This window comes from Synchiropus splendidus, chromosome 1 (assembly GCF_027744825.2).
Source record: "Synchiropus splendidus isolate RoL2022-P1 chromosome 1, RoL_Sspl_1.0, whole genome shotgun sequence".
Lineage (NCBI taxonomy): Eukaryota > Metazoa > Chordata > Actinopteri > Syngnathiformes > Callionymidae > Synchiropus > Synchiropus splendidus.
The window spans coordinates 51,220,310-51,239,845 of NC_071334.1; the positions used below are offsets into that span (position 1 = coordinate 51,220,310).

At 42.7% G+C, this 19,536-nt stretch overlaps 1 protein-coding gene across 4 annotated transcripts in view; it reads right to left on the reverse strand.

Annotated features, from left to right (window-relative positions):
- The window catches only part of LOC128752983 (nck-associated protein 5-like), a 98,461-nt gene extending 84,484 nt beyond the window's left edge, over positions 1-13,977 (reverse strand). For 2 of the 4 annotated variants that reach the window (XM_053854839.1, XM_053854846.1), the window contains exon 1: positions 13,809-13,970. In XM_053854839.1, coding sequence (XP_053710814.1) covers positions 13,809-13,886 — 78 coding nt within the window. In that variant the 5' untranslated portion in view covers positions 13,887-13,970. Of the gene's footprint in view, positions 1-69; positions 104-13,808 lie in introns of those variants that run through there. The other 2 variants (XM_053854841.1, XM_053854842.1) reach the window with 2 other exon arrangements.
- Positions 13,978-19,536: the final 5,559 nt, after the last annotated feature.

Consider the following 19,536-nt stretch of genomic DNA (forward strand, 5'->3'; position numbering starts at 1 on the left):
AAAGCTGTTCATGGCGCAAATCTCACGGGGTCAAGTTGAAAAATTAACTGTAAAATGTATACGTCTGACCTGACGTTGCCATTTGATCAGTTCCACAGAGCAGCCTGTGTAGCAGGCCGATGCCATCATGGACACGCTGGTTCGCCCACTTGGTATTTCACATCATATATTTCTGCCTTCCTTTATTCCATTGTTTACATAGACATTCATGCTGTGAACGTGTCGATGAATTGGTCACAGATTACTACCTGAGCCAGGCTATAACAAGTCAGACCGAGGATATAAAAAATATTAGTAAAATTCTGAATTTGATTTTAAACCGCGCAGGAAAAGGTAGTGCAGAAAATTGTTGTCATATTTGCTGCCGGAGAGAAACACGACATGATAAAGAGCTGAATATGTAACAGGTCAGAGCACAGCGTTGATGCTAAACAGATGCTGGTCGGTTCACAGGCTGACTAAGGGCTTCCAGTTAGGCTTTCTTTGACAGGCAAGCAACAGACCGAACATAACTAGAGCTGTCACACAGGCAACAGCTGATCAGGTGGAATCAATTGTATTTTCACATGAAACAGCAAAGGTGAAGCGTGAGGTTCAAGTTCAACTCTCACATTTGTATGCAGGTTTAGTATATTCCACGTGTCATTGCAACACCTTCAGTAGAAGGCCAAAAAACACCGTGTCAATGTTAACTTGTGCTCACAAATCTTGTTTTATGGCCATGACTGATGACACCAAGCGACCGACCCCAGCTAAAAGTAGAGTAAAAATAATTGCCTATTTTACAAAGTTCAGCAGGGCTGACAGGGAGTCATCGCATCCCGGGTAACAAATCACAAACCACAAATGCAGACTGAATAGCAGCATTCGTATGACCTCCAAGTGGGTGTTTTTGCAAAGATATTTCTCGGCCTGAACATTTGTCAGATTCCTTGACATTTCACATGCATTAGCTTGAGGCCACAGCTTTGTCTTGGTGCTCTGTTTAATCCAGGGGCTGATTTATTAACTTGGTTTGCCACAGACGACCTTAACCAGGTGCCGGACAGATGTGATGGTAGGCCAGGATGAGAAAGCAGCTTATTTCCGTTTTGCTGTGCCTGCCTTAGGGGAGAGTCTGGAGATTACCTCGAACAAACAAGCTTTAACCATGAAAAATGACAATATTGCAACCAAACAAAAGTTTGTTTGTGCACCTGCCACGTAGCTTCACATATCTTTCAAAACCAAATGGACAGAAGGTACTTCCTTTTAAGCAGGAGCGACAATTATAATATATATAGTAATAATGGTGGTGGGTTTGTCATCTTGTTTTGCTATCATCACAAGGCTATCTACAAAAGGGGTGGGGCCATGAGGAGCTTTTTACATTTGTAAAGCAATGAGGAACTGCAAAGTGCTTTTAGAATTCTTTCAACGACTGTCAATAAAGAGTACTAATATCAACAGGTAAACAGGCATTTATGCTCAGAAGAATACGCCAATGAATTGAACTTTTATTGTGAATGCTAGACTAAACATTGTTCGGCATAACAACATGACTGAGGAGCAGACCATACAATAGAATTTCTTTTCCATATCCTGCCATGAAATACATGACGAGGCTGTCATAAGTGGGTCAAATGCCGCTGCCGTCATGTGACATCACGGGAGGCTCCAAACACCGGTGCACTGTGGAGCGGTTGAAGTAGCAGCAATATCAGCCAATAATGAGGGATTGGTCTACGGTTTTTGAGGAAGAAGAGCAGCTTCATGTGAACCAAGGACTTGTTTTCATTCCAAACACTTCGTTGTGGAGGCGACGACTCGGACTATTGAGAGAGGATGAAGTGTCTGAGCGGATCAGAGTCAGACGGTAACACTGAATGCTAACGTAAATGGAATGTAAAACTCTCTTCAGAGGGGTCAGCAGGACAAAACATGTCATGTGTTTGGGTCAACAGTGGGACTGACTGGGTCGAGTATCGACGCCTCCTCACCCAATGTGGTCGACAGCTTCTCTGCTGTTTTGATAGTCTGCAATCATGGCTTGCTAACGTTGGGAAACCCTGGGCATTTGCGCTCGATTTCCAAACCTGCTTGAGGCAAACTTTCAGGACAAAATTATCCTGCAGAGGAGCCACACGCAGATGGTTGCCCTCATTCTTTAAACTGGCTTCACCTATTTCTCATGGCGTTCTTCATCTTTTGGTTAGAAGAACAGGCTTCCATGCTCACTAGCACCAGAACATCCTGCTATCATCGCCATTTCTCCTCTGATCCTGAAGCTGAAGAGCTTTTTGAGCTGCATTCTAATGGTGCGCCGACAGGCTCCACCTCCAGTGACGTCACAAAGGCTGGTTTCTGGTTCTGGCATTGATACACTTAGAACTAGGTTTACACTTATTTGGTGTAGTAATTCAGCAGAACCACCTGTGTAGACGATATGTAATCATTTCATACAACATATCTATACATTGTTCCAGAGTTAGTGTATTGGTGACACTTCAGGTAACAGACCTTGATGTTTCTATGTTACGGTAGTTATTCTTCGGAGGAGTAGATATCTGTGAGTTTCCTTGGATCAAATGTATTCTTTTGAAACACCCACGGAGGCTTTTAAAGTCCATGTGGAATTAAATGCAATTGTCTTAGATAAGGATGGTCAGTATTTCATCTGGAAGGAGAGAAGATCGCCCCCTCCACTTTGCCTCCATCCATTTCACTGGCTAATGCAAACAAGACTTTCAGTGCTGTTGCTCCAAACAGTCCATCAAATGATCTAAAGAGCACTGATGGTCCAGCAATTCCACAGCATCAAATATTTAAAGAGACTATCATGGACTTTGAAGTGCTTATTTCAGTAGGGGCCACGTTCCAGTCAGGGCTCATCCAGGTCGGCGTGGAATTTCAATATAAATCTGGGGTGAACCGCAGGCTGTATTTACACAGTTAATGGTTCTAAATCCTTGTTATCATCTCAAGCTGAGTCTTATTTTTAGCTGCCATATTTGTTTGATTTCTTCCAGATGGAAGAGGAGAGGAAGAATTTGACATCAGCTCTGTTTCTCATTAAGCAGCAACAATAGTGACATCAGCATGTTGGCTCTGGTGTTGAAGGATGAAACGCTGCTGAACACCCTTTAACTACAAAGTGTCAAGGTCTGTTAGATAACTGAAATCCATCACCAGCTCCCACATATTCTACCTTTTAAGATGTATATTGTTGTTCAAACCTCATGGGCAGGACAGCTATTTTCTCACCAGTGTGGTATCGTTGTTTCTTGTATACTCAGCCAACCATTTTCAACTGGGACAAAAGACTGCGAGCCCTCAGGAAGCTATTTCTCGACCCTCTGCTCATCAATGGACTGACTGCTGTTTAGAAATGGCGCCATTCATGCTGATCGCTCGCCAATCACATGCCCTCCAGCGCTAAAAGCCTTTACTTCAGCATGAGCTGTTTACAATTACAGAGCTGGGGACACACGAGCACATCCTGTGTTATCCCCTCAGTGTACGTCAGAAGTTGTATAATTATTTACCGAGTTGTGCGAGACATGTGACAAACTACAATCGGAAAGTTATTTGGTTCTGAGATGTCCATATGAATCACGAGACGCGTGATACACACACCCTTAAAAGGGTGAAATTACAACTGTGAGCTGTGACGTATTTAGAAATGTGTTACGATTGTTCGTATTGTACTTGTCAGAATTTTCTATGTTCTGAGAGAACAAAACTCAGTTCATTCATTTACGTCACACACAGTGATGAATCCAACCTGATTTTGTTTTTACCTTAGATGTGCCTTAGATGCGCATGTATAACAATGTTGTATAACTATACAGACAATGTTAGGCACACACATAAAAAATACATTATAATTTATTATAATTGTTCAATTTCAGTGTTCCTTCTCTGAGAGTGTTAAATTGTAATTCTTTTCAATAGAATTTGATCAGAATCAGAATCAGAAAAACTTTATTAAACCCGAGGGAAATTACGTTCAGAACAAGCTCCCTGAACAACAACAACATATAACATAAAAATGCAAAATACTCTACAAAATACTCATTTTAAAAGACAGTGTTGGAGAGTATGGGAGCTGGTTATATAAAATGTGAAAAAATAAAGCAGCTTAAAAACAGATTTAATGCAAAAAATAAAGCAGTTAAAAACAGAATAGGATGAAAGAAAATAATGTGCCAAAACAATCTTTCACTGTAAATTTACAGGGATGAATTGTACAGTTTAATTGCCACAGGAAGAAAGGACCTCCTGTGGCGCTCAGTCTTTGAGACGGGTAGTCTCAGTCTACTGGTTTGTGGTCTTCTGTGTTGGACCAGGTGCTGATGGAGGGGGTGGGTGATGTTGTCCAGGATGCTCTGTAGTTTTCAGGAGCATCCATCTCTCCATAACTTGTCTGTGTTTGCCATGTAAGCGCTGACTAAAGAGTGACATTAAACAAAAAAAGTCAATGGTTTTAATATATTATGTGTGGTGAGAAGTGTAATATCAAACCAATTTACTCACATGCATCTATTTATTTGTCTGTGTATTGGTTTCCAGATACACAGACTGTGTGTACAGCATGGTTAGAGCACGCACATTCTCCCATCTGCTTTTCATTAATCCCACACGTGTACTGTTGTGTATATGCAGCGGTATAAATGAGGCCTCACAGTCCTTGTGACATCATTTTTATTTTGGGTGTGTGTCCAAATTGAGTGTCCTGCTTCCACACTTCAGTAGTAGGATGTCTTCATCCAGGATGTACGTCCTCGGAGGAGCAACACTAAACAGCTTCAGATTTGCCATCAATGACAGTAAAAGTAATTGCTTGTAATATGAGCGGCAACAAGGTTATCAGTACGCATTTCACTCACAGTCTTGTTCGATTCCTTTGATCCAAATATTTGACTTGTTATATTCTGACTTCTCTGTCGCGGGTGAATCATGATACTCTCAAGATCATGTTTCTACTTTGTTACCGACTGTTGTTTGCGACTCAATATAATGAAAGCTGAGACGAAGACTTTGTCAATGTTTCTATCCGGGTCGAGACGTAGACAAGGCGGCGGACAGTTGTTGTCTGCGTCTGCGTCTATGAAGCACTACAGGAGACCCTCCATGAAAGTGGTGCGTGTTATTTTCAACAGAATTTATTGTTTTCCTTATTAAATTACATTAAAAATTCAATTTTTTTACCACAGCTGAAACACTTATATTCACAAAAAGATCAAATAACCGGCATCTAATCCAATCTAACCCTGCATGGCTGCCACCAGTTGATGAAGTCACGGGGTAGTACAATACTCACTTGACGCCTGTGCAGTGCAGAATAGTTGATGCATCATTTGGCTGTTAGTGGGCTGAGCTGCATGGATTGATACTTACGATAAAACAATAGTATTGAGTCATGTTTTCCAGTCACCATGGAGAAAGAAGAACGTCATGAGTTGAGTTTCAGCACCATCTAGGTTCGGTATGTAGATGGCCTTTTCACTAGGGTTACACCGAATTGAAATACAAAATATCAAATAATACTGAAGACAGAGAACTCCTAAGTACAGCAACATCTACATCCCAATAGAAGCGATACAGTTGTGCAACATCAACAGCAGCATGACCATGGGCTGAGTCGAAGATGGAGGTCTGGGAAAGACAAACTCCATTCATGTCAATGTCAAAGGACGTAAGAATGTGCAGCTTTCAGCTGCGCCTTGTTTGTGCCTTTCGGAACATGAAAGCTCCTTTTACAGTTAAATGTATCCTGGAATCATTCAAATGCGGCACAGTTCCCCGTGTACATCGACACCACGCTGGAGTCGGGCCATGTCGGCAGCAGGGGGAAGTGGGTCAGGGCTTAATAATGCACTAATTCAGCCAGTTTAACTTGAGTCTCATGCCCACCACCAGCCAACCCTGTTTCAAGAGCGAGACAGAGGAAGGGAGGGGAACACACATCGAATCTGACCAGGAAATGCCAGGGAAAATGAGGCTTGTTTGTGTCTCAATAGATTACCAGGGCGGGAATGTCATTTAATATTCAACAGTAAACAACAAGTTGTTTTTTTTAAACAATCTAGAAATCATTGCAAATCTACTCTCCAGATTATGTGCCAGATGGATTTCGGCCTGCTTTACTCCTGCCTAAAACACTCCTATTCAGGACGGTTGCGACCCCTAACAAAGGCAGTCATTGACCAGTGACACCGCCAGACCCTCCCCAGGGCCGAACAGCCCGGCTGGAAGCATCTCTCTTTCATTCTGGTTCACCTGAGGCCCAGCCTGCCTCATAAAACCCCAATCACCGCTGAGATGACTGGCAGCGGGGAGAGAGGATGCCAGGAAAATCATTGAGCTCCACAAACCCATCACCATCTAGTTGAGTTATGGTCCCATGAAAGCCATACCGATCATATTATCCATTTAAAGTGACAGCGGCTCAATACGTAAAAGTCCAAGCAAACATGAGACTCACACAAACAAATGTTACTATATGCAGATCATATTCACTTGGTGTTGTGAACCGAGGATCTATATTTCACAAGCAGATGTTATGTGTGTGTGGCAGATGGCTTGTTTATCCTACTATGTGGGGACCAATTCTTGACACAACATGTATGGCTTTGATGTGATTTGGATGGATAGGTTTAGGGTGACAGGTGGGGAAAGGGTTATGGCAATGGGAACCCCCCCAAAAGTATTGGAAAACAAACCCGTGTGTATCTATGCATGAATGTGAACTGTTCATACACAAAGTGAAAGTGCAACTTATATACAAATATATACTTATTTATTGTTGTGTTCTTGAACAGAATCACACCACAAGACATTATAGTGCTGTTGTTTATACCCCGCATGCATCTGCTGTTTCTTGCAATAAAGTGTTTTGAAAGTCTTGTAATAATTCATAAAGCACCCGGTGATGGAGAGGAAAAAGTTGAGAAATGCAGTAAAATGATGAGGCAGTACTCTACAGCTTAACGCAAAGAACTTACTGGAAGAATTACCGGTAAAGAAGATCCGGACAGTTCTGACAAAACACCTGGATCCCTTTCAATTCAATTTCAATTGTGATTCGACTTTTTGTACACTGTGTCGTTCAATAAATACATTTATGATGATGTTTTAATGTTGTTTATAATTCCTGTAGTTCATGTAGACTGAATGCAGCATGCCACTACAGATATTTGTCATGGTACGTGTCGCAGTAGTAGTAGTAGAAGTAGAAGAAACACTGAGTGCATGCGCAGTGTATTCCCCCCTAAACATACACAGCTGCCTGCCATCATTAACATGGGTGCTACAACAGCAAGTCACCAGGTACTGCCTAAGGCGGTTGTTGGCACCAGATCTGTGTAAAAGCCGTTTTAGAAGGTGTGAATTCTCTCAGCTTTACATACCGCAGACACCATGTAAACGTGGTCCAAGAGCCCTTCCACATGGAGATAGGGTTCTGTGTTGGATCAGCGTTTTGCCCACATGCATCCAGTGTTTTCAGTCACCGTATGTGATACAGTGACACGCTCCAAAGTGAATAAATGAAAACCTAGTGCATCAACATGCCAGTGTCATCATCAACATAGGGTTGCAGGAGGATGAAGATGTGTTGCAGCGATGACTGCAGAACTCAGCGGGAGAGAAATGATCAGCACCTCAACCTGAGATGGAGCTACAACTATGGGAGGGATATGAAGCTCAGTGATCTGCTCGTGAGCATTTCCTGTTTTCTGACATTAACACCCCGAGGACTCGGCTAGCATCAACCGCTGAAGCTTCAAACAAAACCTGATCTGAGGAAAAATCAGACTAAACAACTACTTTTTGAAGAATGATTCACTTCAGCAGTTTGTATCAAGGCAGGTCACATGCTGCTATCGTCGGTGGTGTGGTAAAACACTTGACTACAGGCCTCATTTTATCACACATCACGTATCGTACTCTCACGTTGAGCAACAGTGAGTTCAATTATATCAGCCAGAGGAAGCGGAGATACCTTAGGCGGAGGTTAAACACGCTGAGATCCATGAATTAAATGGCTCACTCATGATCCAGTTGGGGCCTGATGATTCACATCACAACAAGTATGTGGTCTTCTGTTTGCAATGAAACACTCTCTATGTTTCAGAGAGGTTGATGGGACGAATTAGAGTTGGAAGCAGAACAGTAATGAAAGACAGCCATATTCCCAGGTGAAAAGGCAGTTGTATTGTCTGGCTCCGCTGCCGAGGGCTGACAGGCTTTAGTGCAGCGAGGCAGTCTGTCCTCAGAGGTTGTCATCAATGAGAAAGCACAGGAGACCTGCGGTCACGGCCGGGACACCGCTGTGACACGACACAGCCGCACAAACACAGTCAGCAACACACAACCAGCGCACATGTGAGTCGACCGCAGCCTTCAGGGCATTTGCCAACGCGAACATGACGGATATCATAACCATGTGCAGAGACTACACAAAGGATACTGGACACATTCATCACATGTGGTGTCCATTCAGAACAGAACGATTGCTTTATACAGTATTTAAAAAAAGAACAAAAGATCATGTGGGACCAGACAGTGGCAAATGAATAGACAACTGTGCAGTCACCAAAGCAAGCAGTCGGCTGCCAACCAGGGTGAGCCAGCAGTCAAAATGGTGAGAGCTTACTCTCATGTTTAGTGAGTGTTTTACCACCGTAGATACTGGAATCAGCCTCAACTACTGTAAGTTCTCTTCACTGACCTTTTGGGCCAGAACGTTGAGCTATGTTTTTTATTTTGATCTATGGTCAAACCTATTGCAAAAGGGAGCAAATTGTGCAGGACTTCATTTGACTCAAGTCAGCTGTGAACCAATGTGTTTGTGTAGCATGGGACGCCACAGTTTTTAGTTACTGTCAGATCCAATAGTTCATGTAAAGCACTCACTCACTCCACTTCAATGCATTTTCAACAACTTAGCTAGAAATAGAAGCTTCCAGACCCGTGTCAGAGAGTCTACTGTAGTATAAGTAACATGACCTCAATATTTTGGAAATCTGTTTGTGTGCGTCTGCTGTTTCAGTGGGAGGGTAATATATGCAAAGCTCTGAAGCCGAAATTCGGCTCTTGAAAGCCAATAAGGCGGAATCAAAATGAGGGCAGAGTTAATTAATCATCTCGGCATCCTTTTCGCAGCCCTCCCGCAACTGTCCCAGGGGCCTGTGTGCACAAGTTATTGTGTATCTACGGGTGTGTGTTTGCGAGCGGAGGAGTCTGGGAGGCAGGAGGTGGTGCAGGTTGCATCCGCGGGATATTAGCATAAACTAATATGAGCCAGAAAGCTGCTCTCATGCACTGTCAAAGGAAGGAAGGGGAAGTGAGTGACACCAGCTTTGTCCACTGACCACAGGAAACACATTTGCCGAGAACAATGCTGACTGGTTTCACTCATCACAGCCATATGGATTTCACAACAAACACATTAAAACCTTTGCAACCCCTGAATTTCATTTCACTGTGTTTATTGTGGCACTCAGTTCAAAACGGAACAAGCCAACATTTACATTTGAAATCTCAGAAAAATGAAAAACTGAAATTATGACACATTGATCTGGAAAAAAAATAGTGTTATATCTTTTTTCCATTTGTCCAGCAAATATGAAAACCTAAGAAATTATATGTACCAATGAAGGATTCACAACCTCATTGTGTCATTGTGTTCTTCTGGTCATCCTTGCGATGTGGCTGGTTGTCTGATATGACTTGCCAGAGTACCGAAGCCACCGCGCAGCACCAGGCCAATACCATAACTACTGTGAAGCATGGTGGCTGCAGCATCATGCTGTGGGGTTTGTCCACCCATCCTCACTCCCATGGAGTAATACAGTGACTTTTGTGTCCTATACTGACGAAAAAGGCAGCATTCAGCGTAGAATACACAGACAAGATGTCAGTTGCTATTTATATCCCCTGAGAAGATTCTTCTTTTTAGTGATGGTACTATAAAGTTTCCCTAATGCATGTCTGTTTAATGGACTTTAAATAGCAATTGACACATTGTTAGAATGATTGGAGCGCCTTCCCACGGCTCACCCTAACCCCAACCTACGTCCTTTTTTCACGTGTCGCACTGCCAATGCGTCAACATTGTGCTGAAGGCCGCCTTTTTCGTCAGTATAGGATGCAAAATTCCACTTTCCCAACACCAATATAGGATGCCATGGGAGTAAAGATGGGTTTGTCAGTAGCAGGACCTGGGAGAGTAGTCAGCAGAGGTGTGAGATGTCTTGGATAAAAACCTCTCTCACAGTGCTCTTATCCATTATTCACTTTCCACCGACAATTCCCACCTATTGCTGCTTGTGACGGACTGTAAACACTGCTCAACAACAAGTGCCCCAAGCCTGTGGCATCTTAATATATATATATATATATATATATATATATATATATATATATATATATATATATATATATATATATATATATATATATATATATCTTTTGATTGTTTGCACCACAAATAACTTCATTGCAGCATACGTGCCTGAACATTGTTCTGTATAGATGTATGGCAACTTGAACAGTGGGCCTCCTGTTAGCTTTTGTGAGTGATGTGAAATATGTGGGGCAGGTGGGGCGCCTACTTGTCTGTTTTCCTTCAGCTTGCCAGTGACAATGTTTCCCTGGAGTTCTGTCTGCCTTTACTTTCTGCATAAATAAATTAGGAGTATCTACCTGGCTGCAAAGAGTCAGGCAAACACGATGGTTTGAGAATATTGAGAGGATTAGATTACACGTCCTTTGTTATGAATACTGGCATCGGAACACACACTGAATAAAATATGTCAAATTATAGGTCAATTTCTGCATTTCTACTCTGCCATTGCTCACTACCATACTGTCATGAGAACAGGGAGATTCACGATCATGATGTTTCCTCAAGGGTTAAATGAGAAACACTAGTGTAATGGATTTCTATCAGAGTGTTGAGTCTTTCATTTGGGAATTTGCTTTAGAAACACAACTTACATATTTTATATAAGAGGATGCCTGTTCTACTCATTTTGGACTAAACTGTGGACCAGTTTTATGACTTGCGAATGGATGAACAAAACAAGGATTTTAGAAGGAATTGCACTTAAGCATTTTGATTGAATATACTGCTCCTTTGTCATCGGTTTGTACGTGATGATGGCAACTGCCTTTAAAAAAAATCACAGATAGACTATACATCATCATTAATGCTGCAGTTATGTAGCAGTTTCTTTGTGCGTGCGCATCAATTTTGCGGTGAATTTAAATTTGTATTCCACAGCCAAGACAAATAAAACAAATACAATGTGACAGATGTCTCGGTTTTGTGTGACCTATTCATTTGATTTATACTGTCCACTCTTATACTGTAGACGGGTTCAAATGGCTTTTCGTTTGAAGGCCTCCTCCTCTGTGGAGGATAAAGGACATTACAGTTTAGAGATGACAACCGAAAGAACACATAATTCATAAATGTTGACTTTTCCTCCTGACAAATTCAGACCTGCTGTCATTTATTCTGGCCTTGTTTCAAGCTGGGAAATAAAAGACTCAGTGGGTCAGGGCAGCGTGTGTGTGGAGTGAGTTTGGGGAGCGATTTCCAAACGGAGACGCACGAGTGAGAGAGAAAGAGGATGGAAAAATGCAATCATGCCTCTATGGCTCCGAGCTCTAGCCTCTGCAGCCGACTCCATGGGCCATTAGTCACTGTACTGCGCCTGTTAATGTAATTAGATAAAGGATATATGGTGTCTTTGAATGCGGCCCAGATATTTGCGTCAGATAAAAGCCTTGAAGTGCATTGATGTTCAGCGAAAATATTTAGATGAAAAGGTTCTATTTAGATGCAGCTTACAAGCATGACACAGCAATCCCGTGTTGTGTGAACATTAGGAATAAACAGTTCAGGAGGCTTTATATATGCACAAAATAGCAGGTTTGTGACCCACGACAAAACACGTCTCAAGGAAGTCGTCATCAGCTGGGCAACAACCTATTTACCACCATAGGCTTGACCACCATATTTCTATGGCATGTCTTAACACTATGAGTCGTCCTCACCGCAGATATAAATGAACGACGGACCTCCGCCACGGCTGCAACAGAATGTTTCACAGCCAAAACTACACATGAAAGAGTCTTCTCATGTTTATTTTACAAGGAAATAGTGGAAACAAGCTGTGGAATACGGAGCGTCTTGATTGATCCACGCTGCTCTCACACCACGTTTAACACAGTGAGGGAGATTACTGTTGATCGAGAAGATTTTAATCATTGAACTACAGATCCAGACATCAGAAATGATCAATGAAGCTGAAGCTGCACACCTCAATGTGGTGTTCTGGGAGTTTGAGTAGCTGTTTTTGACCGATGACAGACAGCGATCAGACCCTTTACTGCCAGGCATCTGTCATTTTTGTGTGGAGTCGCGCTGTACGCATAGTTTCCGGCATCTAGTGCCGAGTTTCCTGAGGTGAGAAGCTCACCCCCCGTGAAGAGTTTCACGAGACAAGGTGTAGCTCTCCAGCTGGTATGAAGTCCGCTGCCAAAACCCGACTTCTGAGCCGAACAGGCTTTGTCTGGAGACAGAGCACGCAGTGTGAAACCTCCCAAAAGCACCAGCACTTGATGGAGCACAGAGAGTTTTCCGGGCTCATGAAAGTGAGACCGCTGGTTCCTCAGCAGCAAACACTTAGCAACACCCGGCGGTCTGAGTGTGACATTCGGAATGCTAAGCTAATCGCCCAAGAAATAAACAATAGTTTCACTGAGCTAGATCACTGGCTCGGTGAGGTGTCTTTTACATGAAGACCGAAACGACATTGCCATTTTGGAGTCGGATGCAACGTTCGTTAGCCCTGAAACTTTTGAAAACGTCCAGAGTGGAAACATTCATAAATGCTCTCCCGCTACATCGACCAGTATGTCAGTATTTCACGGACATTGCAAAGTCAGAGATTCACGAAACGTCTCACATTGAATTGAATTTCTGCATTCTGCAAGTTTTTTTTTTTTTTAATTATTTTCCTCCTTGAAGAGGAGTATAAAAACACGTCTGAATTAAAATCATCTAATGGTTAATTTTACATATATATATATATATATATATATACATATAAACCAGCCCCACTGCTTAAAGCGAAGTGGCCCAACATACTCCTTTGCTATATTTAGATTCCATTCCACACGTCGTAGTGACACATCAACCCCCCATCCCCACTTGCCCGCTCGCAATGTTACAGTAGTGTAATGAATTGCCAATTGGCAAAATCCATTTTTCACGCACACACAGGTCGGCAACCGATAAACTAGAAGCTCCTGGAGATGTACAGCAGATGTGAGGGAAGATGCAGAGTCTGGCGTGTAATTAGCGGTACAGCTTGTCGGCCAGTGACCTACATATGGAGCATGACGATGTACACTGGAGATGTAGCACACGGTTGGAAACTTCGGCAGCACAAAGGCATGACACAAAAAAAAGGTCTTGCAATGAAAACATTCAGCTCTTGATATTAAAGGATTGCTCCAAACTTCAGCATCATCATCAGCATCAACATATTACTTCTTTTTGCATTTGCAATTGATTTAATTTCACTTTCTGCATACATTTATGTAACATTCCTGCATGTTCAAATGAAGAGCACAGCTCCTGGTGAACTGTGGCAAGCTCTGTCTTGCGACCGAGGCGTGGGTGGTTTTGGGGTAGAACCGCCGGGCAGGATGCCCCATTCAGTCTCACCTAGTTCCAACCTCAGACAGTAGGTCTCATGCCCCAGATTCCCCTCTGGAAGGATAAAAGACGGAATGGGATTCGGACTCACCGCTAGAAGCTCCAGCAGGGAAAGATTTTGCAGCATTCCACTAAGTGACACAATTCCACAGTTGTCCAACTGGCTCATCCTGGCTTCAGCTTACCTTCGATAGCGCTCTCTCTTCCTCATCTGCTTCCTCCCAGCCCATTCCACACTCCTGCCCTGGCTGTCTTGCTACATCTCAGCTGCTGCCTGACACTGTACGCTTGCTTGCATTCAGCTGCGTGTGTGTACGTGTGAGTTGGAATGATGATGCAGCCGGCAGTGTTTGAACCACGACAGCCAAACGTCTGGAATCCAACTTCCACATCATTTCTTGTTATATTTAACAAATATTTGGAATACTGTGCCTAAAATGTGTTACCTTGGTTCTCAAAGATGATATATATTATTATCCTTTGTCAAATTATAATCGAAATCCGGCTTTCATTTATTCACACGTGATTCTCTGAATCCTTTGAGTACTATTTTTATCTTACTATAAATAGACCATGAGATTGCAAGTCCTGAAATCTAAAAGAGTTTGATTCCATCACAGGAAAGAACGTCGTCTTTGGTGATGTCCAAAAAAAGGTGGCAACATTTGTCACCCAGAAAAGTCAGTCAATCCTTGGAAGTTCTCAGTCTCTTCACCGAGGAATGTATTTTGTTGCATCATACAATGAAATCTTTCAGGCTTCTGGGTAAGAAATAGGTACAGGTTGACGAGAGGACTGAGGTCCAGAAGGTACACAGTCCACTCAGCTTCTTCGACTCACAGAAGATGTATCAAAAGGTCTTCAAGAATTGGTCATTGGCCATTCAAATCATCCTGTATTCCCTTTAATGAAACTAACCAGGCCGCCTCTTTCAGAACTGAAATTCTCCCCTGAGGAGCAGGTATTGAGCGCATGAGGTGGAACCAATCCCACGTGTTATTGGCCAATACACCAACGTGAGTGATAAACTGTGGAGAATATTTTCTCAATGACTGTGCGTACGTCACCTTCGCAAAGTCACAGCAACATCTGGTTTGATTGATCAGGTGATTTCTCTGTCAAAAACAGGCGTTTTTTAGTGGCTGGTTTGCAACAAACATGTTCTGTTGATATGAGATGGATGGTGCATGATTTCTGTCACAAATGTGGACAGATACGAAGAAGTAGCACATTTTGAGCCTTCAGGGAGATTGAGTTTGAATAGTGGAGAGAGCTGAGAGCAGCCCAAAACTTTGCATCTTCTCTGCATGAATGAAAAGATAAAATGGACTTTGAAATGAACATGTTCATGTCGCTGACTAGCATAATGATAAGAATCTGAGTGGAAGAAGGTTTCCCTCCAAGTCACTGCGGGAAGCTTGTAACCGATTTTGGACTTGTTTTTCAGTGGGTGGTTGCTTGAACAGTGTGCTGCAGTTTCCCTTTCTAGATAGAAGCTGATTTTGAAAAAGACCCATCAGAGTTGAACATATTCAAACAAACCAGTAAATCAGCAAAAATAAATACATAAATACATTGATACTGGAATGAATGGAGAATAAAAATAACACATTTACAGAAAAAACTTAAAATATTATATATTAATATTATGAAAAAGGTGAGGAACTGGTATTCCATTTTTGCTCCCACAGACCCATTAAAAGAAACAAGTAATGGCTTTCATTGTGCCTGAAGCCAAACCACTGGCAGGTGGTGTTAAGGTACGAACGGTTTTTTTACGATGTCATCAGCTCGCAGGCGCCAGGACATGCCATAACAAAGGAATTTATGACATCAGCGGCGTCAAATCAGACAGGTTGTTTGTGACAGGTGCACAAGTGGGAAAGCTGCACTTATGGGAGCATTAGCAAACAGATTACGCAATGGTGTTTGAAGACGGATGGTCGCCTGTGAAACCATTACGGAATATGAGAGAAGTGAAGAAACGTGGAGGATTGTGATCATGCTTGCTTTGCACTGCAGCAATACTGCATTTGTCAATCAAAACACAACATTTTCAGATTGTTCTTCAAGATATTCTGGAAGCAGAGTCAGTTTTGTAATTCAAAAGAATCAAACATTAACTGGTGTATGAAGGGAAATTAGCTCATCAATTGCTTGAGATTTTGCCTATTTTAACAGACAGATAAGTATTTCCACAGTACAAGGCAGGGAATTTTGGCAGGAGTCGCTCTCATAGATAAATATGTTTGAACAAATACACAAGTCCTGCCCGCCCCTCATCCTTTTCCCCCTTAACCTTTTTAAATAAAGGTCAGCAGGTGATAGGAAGTGACACTCCTTTCTGCAAACACCTGGTGGAAACTCATCTGGCAGGTCAAACCAGTCCAGACTCTATCACCCCAGGAGGGTAAACTATTGCAACCTTCACCTATAAAGCAAGTCTGTTAAACTTGCTTTTTGGCTGGCATTGCAAAGTACCAAGTTACTGTTGACACGTTTGGTAAAACCAAACCAGCGCCTTGTCTTCCTAAATGTAAATATGTAAATAATACGGACCATCGAGATCAAGATCAGAGCAAAAAGGTTGGAGCTAGGCAGCGGATTCTGACATGAACAATTCTGTATCACTACGCAAATGTCCAAATTCCAATTTTTTAAATGTATCAGAATGTAAAATGTTTATAACTAAAATGTCACCCATATATTATATGGTGCACATGTAAACAAACATGACTGACGGCAAGATCCATTTGTCTCATTGCTTTCATGTTGTGAGTTACAGTTCAATTCACCAGATTTATGCGCTGCAGAACAACTCCAGTCCACCCACCCATCCAAATGTCTGTCAGTCACCGCACTTATGAGGACCTCTACAATGACCACACACTGTGTGATGTCAAGAGCATCATAAAAAAGTTTCTAAAGTTGAAGACATTTTCCAGCCTCATGTGTGTCCAGCCGTTTAGATCAGAGAGTCACTTCACCAGTCGAAGTTGGCAAATGAACCGTCTGTCTCACCAAGTCGAACCTGGAGTCCCAGTGTTGTGTGTAATGTTTGCAATACAAACCAGTCCAGTAACACTATACCTTCCCCAGCAAGCCAAGCTTAACAGACAACTAGTGTTAATTTACATATCTCATCTTATTATTGGACTGATCAACATCTCCTGAAACAATGACGCATCATCTTTGGAGTGATCTTAATGGTTGTTCTGAGCATGTTTTCAATAGCATGGCCAAATAAACCTGATTCTGACTTCAATGGAAATAAGCATGGAAACACATTCACTTAGATTTGAAATTTGTGATCATTATGTATTGAGCAAATATGTATTTATTATTTATCATTATAACTGTTTTTAAAATCAGCAAGAGGTGAGGGGTCCGGATACAAGTGGATAGCATTCTCTTGTAGAGCGTCTCCTGTAGAGATAGGGTTAGGAGTCTGTCACTCTGGAGAGACTCGCAGTAGAGCCGCTGCTTCTCTGTGTTGAGAGGAGTCAGTTGAGGTAGCATCTCATGAGGATGCCCCCTATGCCTCCCTTTGGAGGTGTTTTAGGCACAGCCAGCTTGGAGGAGACCGAGGGGTCGACCCAGGACAAGGTGGAAGGATTGTATCTCTACACCGGCCTGGGAGTGTGTCAGGATCCCAGGGAGCGCCTCAAGATGCCACAGTCGGAGCTGGAGGATGTTTGCCGCTCCCTGTTGAAGCTGCTGCCCCTGCGACCTGGCGAGGATGGATGGACGGATGGATGGATGGATGGATGAATGAATAGGTGGTGAGTGTTGACACAGTGAGATTTCCAGAAATGTTTAGAATAAATTCATTGCTCATGAATTGCAATTGAATTGTGAGGTTTCTGAAGGTTCCCACCTTCATAAGGGAGGCCAGGCTCAGGTGGTTTGGACACATGCAGAAGAGAGGCAGTGAAAATGTTGGACAAGGAATGTTGGAAGACCGGGTCAAAGAACAAAATGAAGAGGTGAGATGGCGGAGGAAGACTTGCAGTCGCCACCTCATGGCAAAAGACAAAGAAGATTCCGAAAACCAACTAAACCAGGGATTTATATGCTGACATATCTTCAATGAGAGTGTTGCGAACCGCTTGGATCGGAAGGATGTTTGTCTCCTTCTACAACCCAAATGCAAATGAGAAGCCGGCCTTTCTTCCCAAAAGCAGATGTAACCCCTCCTCTTTATGTACACTGGGGTCCTAATCTGCACATCAAATCTTATTAGGTCCTCTTGGCTACTTTTCTGTTCACTGGCGGGACTCATTTGTCAGTGATAAACAGACTAGGCCACAGATGGAGATTGACATGTGGCAGAGGTTTATACCCCTGAACACATCAATTATGGAGTCTGACTTGTGTTTGATCAAGTACAACATCTGAAAAGGATGTTTCATGTCTGAAACGGATTCTTTAGTCTGGCACAGTCTGGTGTTTTGTTGCTTGAAATGTGGATATGTGTGCAGCTTGTGGACCTGGAATATTTACAGTGCATCCCGTTGCTACTCAGTGATTGCTCCAAATTCATAACACCACACGTGAATGGTGTTCACCCATGAGTCATTCCTCCTCAGTTTTATCATATTTAATGCACTGCACACCTGATGCAACAGTAATTTACATGATGTTCACAGCTCCACAGGCTTCAAGAACGGTGTAATTTGAAGGTAGAGTATGTGACCAATGCTACGATGGTGCAGAGTCAGACAGGCAGATGAGCTTGGTGCTAGAGGTTGATAGAGCCATGATGAGTGTTGACAGCATCTATTCCACACAAGCCGGTGAGACTGAGAAGTACGGTACTTATTTGCAGAAGATAGGTGACTCTAAGTTGCTGCCAGGAGAGATAGCTGCCTACAAGCAGTAGCCAGTGAAATATTCGGAGGAAGGCAAAGCTCAGGAAGAAACACGAGAAGATAGAGTCGTCACAAGAACCAATACTTTTGTACCAACACGCAAAAAATACAGTGATACTAGTGTCACTCAGTACCATCAATACTAGATATACATGTAGATCTGTCCACACCCAGGAAGACTAAGAAATGAGAACATGACACTTGACTATGTTGCATTTGAGGTGGATGGATGCGGAGCCGTGTTAAACTCACTAGAAGTGATGCACAAAACATGACACTTTGAACCTGATGAAACACATAAGGATAGTTCTTGTGTAAAATATGTAATGGAACTGACTTGGAAGCTGCTATTGTGACAACCTTGGTGGAAGATGAGGCAGGCTCAGTGCACTTGTTGAGGGATACAACAGGGAAAAAAGAAAGAGGCGCAGAGAAACTACGGGCTATGACTGGACAAGGACTGCTGGGAATGTCGACTTTGGTCCAAAGAAGAGGTTTGAGGTCAGCTATATGGAAGCCTGGATAGCAAGGAAGGAGAGGATGGCCAGGCAGGGAGACAGAATGGACGTGCTGCAGGAAGGGATGGAAGGAGCATCTTTGAATGGAGAGAACAGGAGTAAGAGGACTGATATAGATAAGATCCAGGAGCTCCAGGGAAGGTGGAAGTGATTTCTGATCCGGAAAAGAAAAGACGTGGAAGAGAGAGACAGGTCTTCTTCTGACCAATAACAGTAGAGTCTGCCTGGCTGCAAGAATGATGATTCAGCTCCAAAAGCATTTTCGATGGGGTGGGGCTTATGCACATTTTCTAATGTAAATATTTCATATAATAGAAAGTTCTGTGCCAACAGACACAAACCGATTTGTTCAACAGGGGTCACAGACACACACACCCACTCAAAGCTCCACCTCTTTAAGCTTGCAATAGTGTTTACTCTTGTGGGACGA